Source organism: Drosophila hydei, unplaced genomic scaffold, assembly GCF_003285905.1.
Source record: "Drosophila hydei strain 15085-1641.00,03,60 unplaced genomic scaffold, DhydRS2 tig00000001-arrow-pilon, whole genome shotgun sequence".
Lineage (NCBI taxonomy): Eukaryota > Metazoa > Arthropoda > Insecta > Diptera > Drosophilidae > Drosophila > Drosophila hydei.
The window spans coordinates 6,405,606-6,417,194 of record NW_022045643.1 but is presented as its reverse complement, the minus strand read 5'-3'; the positions used below and the strand labels follow the sequence as shown (position 1 = coordinate 6,417,194).

The 11,589-nt window shown below is 41.4% G+C and overlaps 1 protein-coding gene across 1 annotated transcript; it reads left to right on the top strand.

Moving 5' to 3' along the window:
- Nucleotides 1-7,804: 7,804 nt before the first annotated feature.
- LOC111591867 (microtubule-associated protein Jupiter-like) lies at nucleotides 7,805-8,679 on the top strand. Its single transcript, XM_023303749.2, has 2 exons — nucleotides 7,805-8,344; nucleotides 8,427-8,679. Exons 1-2 carry the CDS (start codon nucleotides 8,218-8,220, stop codon nucleotides 8,522-8,524), a joined length of 225 nt encoding a protein of 74 aa, XP_023159517.1. The 5' UTR covers nucleotides 7,805-8,217; the 3' UTR covers nucleotides 8,525-8,679.
- Nucleotides 8,680-11,589: the final 2,910 nt, after the last annotated feature.

The following is an 11,589-nucleotide window of genomic DNA, read 5'->3' as shown; positions in this document are numbered from 1 at the left end:
ATGAGACAAGCTACATGCAAAATATCCCATTATTACAAGAGTTGTAAGGGATAGTTACGAAAAATTTGATATCTTATGTGAAGTTATATTCAAAAAATAAAAAAGCTGCAGCAAACTTGGCCTATAAGCAGAAAAAGTCGGTTAAAATTTCCCAAAGCAGTAGCAGCAATTAGATAAAAAAGATTTCCCAAATTACTATTCTAATTAGAATAGGAATTTAAGATTTTTAACTCTATTTACCTTAAGCCAACGAAATGTCTTAAAAATAATATATTTATAATGTATATTACTGTGAGTTTGTCAAGTATATAGACTACCCTCGCATAGACAAACTTTGCTCAAAATTTATGTTTTAAGAAATTTCCCTCGACTCTTCGCATTTCCCATTTAGTTTGTCTGTTTATGCTTTTAGTCCGTTATGATATGCGTTTTGCCCCACCTCTGGCTTAATTGGTCAATAAATCGCCTTTGGCCAAATATTTTTTTAACAATTTAATTCATTCATGCCATTGTGGAACGAGCACCTGCGGCGCTATCGAAATATGTTTGCCTTGCAATTAGAAATTGGGGAAAAAAGCAATTGGACTGATGATGCTCAAGGAACTTTTGAGTTTACCACACGCTATTTTATGGCCGAGAGCTTTTGTTTGTTTACCGACCTATTGCGACTATGCGCCAAAATACAGAGGCCTGACTGTTGGCCAATTAGTTAAAATGCCAGCAAGACGCACTGCAGCAGGCAGCCAGGGTGGGAGGGGCAGGTGTATGGGAGGTGGGGATTGGGGTTGGTGTTGGCCTGGACATGAGATACTCAACGGGGGCGGCACTCAATTTGCCATTTTTATGAGGCGCTTGAGTTCAAATTAAGAAGAATGTGGTTTCGCTCTTACAATACCCTGTAAAATTGGAAAAGCGTAAAATGGGGCATATTGACTATGCGCCTTTAGGTATAACAGCTTGGCAGAGCCAATTGAGCTGCGTTTATCTGATAGGCTGCCCGCTGAACTGCCCATAGCTATAATAGACCTCATATAACTCGGAACCTATAAGAACTGTAAACTTGAAATTTTACATATTGGTGCTATATAGCACACACAGGTCAATTTTGCTGCAAAACATTGCCAACTTTTTCTATATCCTGAAAATTCATAAATCTCACTATGAAATTTCAGTTATTTGCACATAACTCGAATACTTTAAAGGCTAGCTTGTTGAAAATTTACGTACAACTTCTACTCAGCAATACACAGACAACGAGTAATTCTTTTTTTGAATGCCTGCCTAACTCACCATTCAAAATTGACAGTTAAGAAAATTTCATATGAGTTTTTGTGCCTTTTTTCATATATACTAGATATAACTTGACACATGACTCAGGGTATCTCCTAGTCGCTCACAATCAACTCTTAATTGTTTGTTTTTAGCGTTAACTAAACAGCATCAAGTGGCGAGGAAATTGAGTTATCCGCTAGCTCTTCAGAGGCGGCATCAGCAGCATCAGCAGCGGCAGGGTTCGCGCCCACATGAAGTGCACTCCATCAGTTCAGCCCGACTCGGCTGTTTATTTAGCATTTTTACACACGCCACAAATCTGTCCACAGAGCGAGAAATACCCCAGCCGCCATGCAGCTCCCTTGCAGCTCATTTGTTTTTATGGCCGGCTCTTATATTATATTTGTTAATCGTAATGATTTGCGCAACTGTCATTTGACACTTGTCTTGGCTGACGATTTACACTTGACTTTGATTTAATATGCCAGCTCTTAGAATGATCATAGTGCTGCTGCTGACAATCATAATGATGATGCTGTTGCTGTGTCGGAAATGCTTCATTGCAGTCGAAATTAAAGCTCATGTTGCTGCCCCGAAAATTCAGAGCTGAGCTGTCAGCTGGCAAGTGAGCCATCAGCTGGGCTTAAATTAAGGCCGCGCTGTTATTTAATTAAAATTACAAAAATTATAAACAATAAACAATAAGTGGTCTGTCAGCTGAGAATGCACTCTGTTTACATTTCGGCCGGCCGCAGAGCAGAGAGCGACGGAAATGCGAATATTATGACAATTGCCAGCGTCCTTTTTTCCTGCTTTTTGTATTTTATTTCTTATTTAAGACTGAAACACTGAGGTAGAGTAAAAGTGGAAAATATTTTAGACGAGACGGTAATTATGTAACAAAAATAATTTTAAATTAAATAAAGAATTGCTTGGGAAGAAAACAAAAAATCAATTGAAATCTGTGCCAAAGCTAAGCGAAACTAATGTGAAAAACTAAGTTCTTATAAGCAGAATAACGGATAGACAATAAGAATTCCAATTGGACGGGCTTTTTCAATTGGCAGCAAATAGAAAGACAATTTGTTGGAATATCCCAAAGGAGGAAATCTAATTGGATACAGGACATTAAAATAATTAGGCCTTTTTACTTAAATAAATTTAGTTTAAATTAAAAAATCTATAAATAATTGTATAGTAATAACTTTTTAATATAGCTTGAGTATTTAATTACTTTTTTTTATACCCTAAAAATATTTGAACAAGCCAAATTCAATTCATATTTATTCTGTAGCTTTTGATATGAAACTCTTCTATTGCCCATATTCCCCATATTCCTCTCTGCCATTTACAGCGCATTCGCAGCTCGACTTAAATGTTTTTCGTTTCCGTTTTTTGTTTTATATTTTTTCACACACTCACGCCGACTTTTAAACAATTTCCACTGATTAATTAATAACAATAAAAGCGTGGCACGCAGAAAAACGTTAATGATTAAATACAGCAACAAAAGCAACAGCAGCAGCAGCAACAACAACGATGGGCGACAGCAATTTTGTTGTTGCTTTTGATTTATAGTGGGAAATGTGAAAATATAAAAAATCGTAGCATACTTTTGGGCTGGCTGCAAAAATACAAAAAAGAGCTGCAATCGCGCAATAAATCAGCGCTTGGCCAAATGTGGGGGCACTGTGGAAGTGGGCGCGGTCAGGCTTGCATTGATGTTGCTGCTGCTGCTGCTGCTGCCGCTGCCATGGACGCAGCTTTTAAACAATTTGATTTTATTGCATGGCAAAATTCAATGAAGCGACCAAACGACCAAATGACAAAACGGCAAACGGCTGACAGCAGGCGCTGAAATTTGCATACAGCAACATACGCCACACATACAGAAAGAGAGAGAGAGAGAGAACGAGGAAGAGGGAGACACACACACACACAGTCAACATGTTAATGCAAATAAATTGCCTGCTGACTTTATTTAAATTTCCCATAAGACACACATGGTTTGAGGGTGAGGAGGAGGCAACGGCAGGCAGGCAGGCAGCCTCTGCTCGTGCAGAAAACTTCTCCAGCTTCTCTCTAAGCAGGGCAACGAAGCGGCAAAGTGTTAGGCACCAGGCCACCAAGGATCCAGTTGGGAGATTTGTGTTCGCCCAAACAGAACCGCAAGCAGCAGAACATGTGTTGCCTCTGGCAGCTTTTTGTAATTTTAATTTTGATTTTAATTTGTGTTGAAATATTTACATAATCACTGACTGACAACAGGCTGCACCAGCACCCGCCCAAGCAACAGGATTCGAGCTCAAGCAGCTGCCGCCTCAGCCAAATTTATTAAACTTTAATGAAAATGTATAAAGCACGCCTGCATAAATGATTTAATAAGCACACACGCATCGCATGTGTGCGTGGGGGAGTGAGTGGGAGTAACTATGTTGTTGTTGTGCATCTCATAAATGAGGCATTAGCATTAGCCATTTGAATTCCACTTTAACTGCGGGCAGCCTAAGCTGCTGTCAACAGAATAATCGGATGATCAATAAACACAGCAGGAAAATCTGGAAAAGCGAGACAAAATTATTGAACTAATGTTGAGACTGAGACTGAGACTGAGACTGAGACTGAGACTGAGACTGAGACTGAGACTGAGACTGAGACTGAGACTGAGACTGAGACTGAGACTGAGACTGAGACTGAGACTGAGACTGAGACTGAGACTGAGACTGAGACTGAGACTGAGACTGAGACTGAGACTGAGACTGAGACTGAGACTGAGACTGAGACTGAGACTGAGACTGAGACTGAGACTGAGACTGAGACTGAGACTGAGACTGAGACTGAGACTGAGACTGAGACTGAGACTGAGACTGAGATATTATTATTATTATTATTATTATCATTATTATTATTATTATTATTATTATTATTATTATTTTTATTATTATTAACATATCATTGATTAAGTATTTAATTAATAATAAATAAGTTTTAAGGAATATCTATTTTTCTGCATTCACATTCACTGAAAACAATTCTTCAAAAGCTTTTTCAAGGCTCTTGAAACATAACAGCAAGCTGAAGGACTTCTCTAGTCATTCATAGAGGCGTGTGTCCTTCGGCTACCCCTAGCCGTATGTTAACAAAAAATCCCAAGTCTTATTAGAACAAAAATTCAAATAAGAACGGCGCAGCTTTGACCATTTTAATTGCACTTAGCTGGCAGAGCAACAAGCAAAATGTGAAAAATGTGAAAAATAGGAATGAAAACAGAAAAGAAAACATATTTTTTTTTAATTAGAGCTAAGAGAAAGAGCTAGATAGATATGCATATGTGTGATGGCAGGCCTTGCAATTAACTTTGACAGTGCGGCTAGAGTGGGCAAATCTTGAAGGGGCAGCAATCGCTTTCACTTGGCGCAAGATCAAAGAGATGCGAGCATATGCAAACAATGGCAGCTTTATAGAGAGCTTCAAACTGGAAGCTACTCCAGCTGCAGCATGAAAACGAGCGCTTAAAATGCAACTGCAACTGCAACAACAACGACAATAACAAATGGCAGCGCAGCTCAACTTTAGATGCAAGCATAAAGTGGTAGAGAGGGCGAGGGAGGGGGACAGAGCGAAGGAGGATATATAGGAATAAGTGAATGAAAATTTTTTGCTGAATGGAATGTAACTAGCGCTGCCTTTGCCATTGCTCTTTGCCAGATAAAAGCCACCGTGGAAACCCATAAATACAGGTAGTCGCATTTTGAATGGCTGGGTAAACGATGCCAAGTTGCCAGAGGGGGACAGCTGAGGGGGGTGGAAGAAGAGTGGGGGATGTGTGCGCTGCCTAAGTGAATTGCCGCTTGCCACAGGACCACACAGACAACCACATGACAATGCCAAACAGAGCTCGACTCAACTCGACTCGACTCGACTTCTAGTGGAGCCTGATTCCAGGAGCTCTATTGCATTGTTTTTAGTTGCAAGTCCCGGGCAGAAAGCCTTTGATTTATGGCACATGCGTTTTAATTTTGATTGTATTTCCAAACGAGCCAACTCTTTGAGCGTGTGTGTGCAACTGAAAGAGCGAGAAAGAGCGAGTGGGAGAGCGTGGAGGTAAATGCGGTTTTAATTGGCCAGCAAGAAAAATTTTGAAAAAACTGTTGCCTACTTTTGAGCTGAAACTCTTTGGGAAGGTGAAGAAAGGCTCTAATAGAGAGCAGACAGAATGGAGATGAGAGAGTGAGAAAGTAGAATTGAGAGTGAGTGAGAGACAGAGCAGAGGAAGTTGAATGAGAAAGAAAAAGAGATAGTATATAGAACACAAGAGAGCCTTAGAGAGAAGGTTTAGCAAGCAATAAAGATCATATATAGAGAGAAAGAGAGTTAGATAGACAGGGAGAGAGAATATGGATTATTCGAAGAAAGAGAAGATAACAAATAAAGAGAGTCACGCAGAGAAAAAGAATGAGAGACAGTTATAAAGAGTGAGAGAGAGAGAGAGAGAGAGAGAGAGAGAGAGAGAGAGACAGAGAGAGAGAGAGAGAGAGAGAGAGAGAGAGAGAGAGAGAGAGAGAGAGAGAGAGAGAGAGAGAGAGAGAGAGAGAGAGAGAGAGAGAGAGAGAGAGAGAGAGAGACCTAATTAGAGAATGAAAATGGGAGTGAGAGATAGATGGATTGCGGAGAAGAGAGTGACAGAGAGTGAGAGAGAGACAATGATAGAGAGTCAGAGGGAGAAAGAGTTACACGGAGAGAGAGCGAGAGCATTTGAAAGACTGAGACAGAGAGAGAGAGAGACGGGATAGTATGCCAATACGAGATCGTTCAAAACAGAGAGAGAGAGAGCGTATGGAAAGTCAGAGAGAGTGAGAGTTAGAAAGATAGAAGTGAATATAGAACTATCATATCCGAGTAATTGTTCTTATCAACATATTGCACAAACAACAGATGCTCTGTATTCAAATCGAGCAATGCAGTCTGCTCTAGTTGAAAGTGTTATTCTCTCAACTAAGATATATAATAAAACTCTACATATATATGTATATATACATATATATATGTATATATAACTATAAATTAACGCACTAAGCAGATATTCTCTCTCGTTCTTTCTTTCTCTCTCTCTCTGATCCAACAGCCTCTATATAAAGTGCTCTCCAGCTGCTTACACTGCCAAAGATGTCTCTCCGCCAATATAGCCAGCTACACTCCTGCCAAACAGTGTGTACAAAGGCGAGAAGTCGCAACGGTAAACAACATTTTCCACAAATCTCATGTTAATTTTTGTGGAAAAATGCAGCAAAGGAGCTGCTGCATATGCAGTTGCAGTTGCAGTTGCAGCAAGCACACAGCACGATGGCCGGAGGGGTCGTGCCTGGCTGGCTTGCATAGATATGCACGCGAGGCTATCAACTGAGGGCGTACACCCCAGCCCGCAACACACCCACCCACGCAGAAGCGCCACAAATTGCGGCAAAATGCATTTTTCACAAGACACAACGAGAGCTGCGAGCCGAGGCACAAGCAACGAGAGATGCAATCTCAAGTGGTTATCTCTTCTGCATATAGAAGAGAGCAAGAGAGAGAGAGAGAGAGATGGGGAGTGAGAGTGGTTGGGGGCAGCTATAGTCCTCAGAGTCCTGGCAAAGTCAACATCAAAGTTCACGCCGACAAAGCGTTGCGAGTAAATGTTTAATGAGCGAAGTGGTTGGGCGCAGGGGCCACATGTAGTTGGAGCCGGAGCCGGAGCTGGAATCAGAGCGAACGACTCCTTCAAGCCGGTTCGCATGCCAATTAAAACAAAAGCCAAAAAACAAATGCACTTCAAGTGCCAGCTGCCAGCTGGACGGAACACTAGAGCAGCACGTTTCACACAGTGTCAAAGGCGAGCCTACCGCTGCGCCTGGCCCGGCCTACCTCGTGAAGTGTTTGGACTAGGCGGGGGAGGAGGGGCGGCCATCCCCTAGCTGACAATGCAAGCACTCCAAGCAACAGTTCAGCCTTTGAAGTCAAAAGGATTTCGAATGTTGGGCGGTTGGGCTAACTCCAAATTAGCTACTCTTGAAGAAAGGCTGAGGGGACTCTGGGAACTGGCAGCTGGCGGCTGGGGCAGCTGCAATAAGGTCTAAAAGTGTTAGCTGCAGGCCACAATATGCTGCAGCTGCAAGGTGCTAGAATGTGGGCAAAGGAAATGAGTTCTTCGAGGCAAATGATGGGCGGGGGGAATTGAGAGGGAGTTGTTATGAAGAAAAGCTTATTAGGAAATGTCCTTGATTGTTGAGCTGGTCTGGGAGAGCAGATTGGCACGGCAATGGACAAATCTGTAAGCATCTTGTGGCAGAGTGCCTCCGCTCCCTGCTGCTGCCTGTGACACACAATTTCCCAACACCAACTCCCATTTTCAATCGACTCAGTCTATCAAACCTCAGCCAGACTTTCATGTATAAAGTTCCCATCAGGGCAATCGTTGCCTGGAAATATAGATTTTATGGTTTCCTTATAGAAGGAACACTTTGCTAAGGCTGTCATCTGGGCCAGCTAGTACAAATTGTGAACAATCTCAGTGTATATTCAGCATTCCATAGCATTCGTCTATTTAATGCTACGGAAAAGCAGAATCCAAAAAAAAAATAATACACACAGCTCGAGGAGTCGTTGACATCAACTTTTCTCACTAATTCAACAATATTTGAACGTTGGTTAACAATTGTATATATTTAATAAAAACGTGTGCTTGATTCAACGTCGTTTGGCCGAAACGGCCCGAATTAATTTTAAACAAAACGCAAAACGTCAACTGCGAAGAATTCAAATTTCTGTATTTATTTTCATTTGGCTTTGATAGAGAGAAGCCGCTGGCGCTCTAGTCCAAATTGTTTGCTCGCCAAACATAAGGTAAATTTATATATATATTTTTGATCTGGCAACAAGGACTGTTTGAAGTGCAGCTGCCACGCCATGGCTGACAAGGAGCCGAAGATTGACTTGAACGACAAGGATTTGGCTTCGCGCAATCCCATTACTGGCATGGGTCTGAACGGAGATGGGGTCGGTGGCCTAAAGCCCAAGATTGCCAAGAGCCGAGGTGAGCCACGAGAGTCAACTCAACTCAACTAAACTAAACTAATCTTTACTCTCATATATAACATTGCGAATATCTTTCACAGCGGGCAACCCGGTTACTGGCGAGGGCTACAGCTCGGGTCACACCGACATGGAGGTGCTGCGAAAGATTAGTCGTCGTCCTGGTCCGCTTTCCAATTAGTTTTTTTTTATTTGTCATTAAAGCAAGAAGAATTAAAAAAGAAGACGCCACTACATACGACCCATGCCGAGTTTCCTTTGTTAAACAACACCACGCCGTTTGACATTTTCCATATACGATTTTGCTGCGGAAGACGAAATAAAAAATTGGACTTACCCGGGAGAGTTTTACTGTCGTTGGGTGGCTAGCAAAGGGGCGTTAATTTAGTTGGCTAGATTAAAGCTGCATAGTTATAATATTAGAACTGAATGGATGATGTGTATGTAGATTGAAGCGCTACTATGGCTGAAGCTTTACTTGGTTAGGCTTCTTGTTTCTGGTCTTGAGGTTATAGCATATGAAATATGTGAGGATATAGAGTATGTATTGCATATGGAAGTTACTATAGCTATAGTCGTTAGTTTTCTAAAACTTGGTTAACCTTCAAGTGAATCTGGATATGTGCTGTCCACACTTTTAATTTGGAAATCTGCTGCGAATAGCAAATAGCATAGGAATATGAATAGAAAATATAATATGAATTATATAGCTAAACCTTTGATGCTTTTATCCATGCTTGCTTAGTAAAAGATATATACACAATTTAATATATATTATACACAATTTAATATATATATATATACAATTTAATATATATATGTATACTATATGGTATGTTGCCAAGCAAATTGCAAGTCTCAACGTATACAGGAATTGAGCCTTAAAGGTTAGGCTACAGTTAGAGCTTTGTAGTAATTGAGCAGCTTGATAAAAATTGTATTTTTTTGCATAGCTTTTAGTATAAATTAGTTCTATCAGAATTGTGTGGTTCTACTATAGGTAAAGCAAGTCTACTCATTTTCATTTCACTCCTATTCATTTGCTCTTCTCCCTATCTGAGATCCTTATTTTTTCAAATTAGGGAAGAACTCTGGGCATAAGAACTAACTGAACCTTTAGCTAGTTAAATAATTATGCCATGCCTTTAAGCTAGTCCTTGACTAGTTAGCTAGCTTTCCGTATAGTCTGCAGGTAGTTTTATTTAGAAATTCATATTTAGTTGAGTATTTGAAGCGCCTTAGACGTAGTTTCTCTACCCTGCCGCAACACTCTGGGCTGTCTCTGTCTAACAGTCTCTTATCTGGTTTGCATTTGTTTTATGTAATTATATTATATTACAATATTATATAACTATAGTCATGTAAGCCCAGGCCTGTTAAGTTTCTCTGTCTCTTTGTGTAAACTAAACTATGATTAAGAGATTAATAATGCTTGCTTTATGTGAGCCCTTCACAACTTTATCGCTTTTTTCCCTGACTTTACATCAATAAAAGTTGGCTGAATGACAAATTAAACTTAATGGAACATCTAGCTAAGCCTTACCCAACTATTTTTGTATAGAAACGTATCTTGCTGCATAGTCTGGACCCAGCTGATGCTGCTCTATTCCTGTAGATCCTAGCTATGAATAGGAAATTAGCTTTAGCCTTGGCTACGCAAGCTCGAACCAACTTCCTGTGGTTAATAATTTTTATTGCTGCTTGGGCCTTAGTCCGTTAACTATTTAACCAGCTCGACATTTGAGCCACTTTATCCGCAGTTTTTTCTCGCTTTTAATTATGCTCAGCTCTGACAGCTCCCGCCTGCACAATGGATGCCAATGGAGCAGCTGGCGGAACTGGCGCCCAGCGATATGTGACAGCCATTTAATTTGATTTATGGCCAGTGAATAGTCTTGATTAGAACGCACCCGCCCAAGCATGGGATTACAGTGCGCCAGCGGAATGTGTGAGTGTGTGTGCGTGTGTGTGTAGCGAATTTAACTCAATTTCACATAAATCAAAAATGTAGCTAAACCCAGCCGGGAGCTATATGTGAGCGTGTGGGGTTTCCTCTTTGCTCAGCGCGCACCTTGGCGCTAATCGTATTTCAATTGTTGAAATGAATTGCGAATTGCGAATTGAATGAAGTGCTGAAATTTGAGTGCGGGGTTCACAGAGATACACACACGCACCTACACACACATGTCGATATGTATCTGTGACTGTGTGAGTGTATTTCAATTCCCTTATGCAGCATCTAGAGGAGTTTTCTTGTCTGCTCTCGTTGTCAATGCGATTACCGTTGAAGTCGGCAGCCGGAGCGTGGCTACAAGTTCATAAAAGTAACGCCAACAATGAGCGAATTTAGGTGTCAAACAGCAGGTGGCAATGGCAGCAGGTAACGGGAAATGCCCAAACAGTTGGGCCCGGCCCCACTCTGACTGCAGACTGTGGACGCTGGGTCCATGGAGTTAGGATGTTTGGGGGCTTTTGGGACTGGGACGCGTCAGAGACAGATGATATCTTAAACACCACACACACACGCATAGCCAGATACACAATCACACATGACTACACACACACACACAGAGACAGCAAAATGTTATCAGTGAAGCAAGCGCCTGGGCTGTTGTACAATTTTTGACATGGGTTTCCCAACAGCAACAGCAACAGCAAAAAAAAAACAAATGCCAAACAAAAGACCAACAATCGTTGGGTTTGGGTTCTGTCCGTGTGCTTCCGTGTGTGTGTGTGTGTGTATTGGCAAACCGCAAGAACATCAACTGATGGCAGATAAATTAAATTTTGCGGTTCTAAATGGGCAATCAATGAGGCGTACTAGCTGGGTAAGTCAGGTGAGGGTGCGTTCCGCTCTTTTTTGCACTATCGAAAATAGTTAAATTTAAAAATTTAACCAACGATTGCCAATAAGACTTGACCCCAGACTCTGGGCAAAGTCCCTGACACGTTTGGCTGTGTCAACTGTGGCAACTTCAAAGGAAGCCGAAAGAAACGCCCCCGTCTGCAGCTGCCCACAATCTCCTTCCAACTGTTGCAACAGCAAAAAGAAAAAATAGAAAAGTTGTTAGCGAAACTTTTGCTCGTCCTCAAATATTGACTTAAGCAGCAGCGCGCGCTCTCCTCGATGACTGCAGCGCCTCAATTGTAAGGTGTCCTGCTCTCTCCCTCGCTCCCATACTTCGAAGGTGTTCTTTGGCTGTGAGTGCGTTGTACAGTTGACACCTTTTCGCTCTGAAGAGTCTG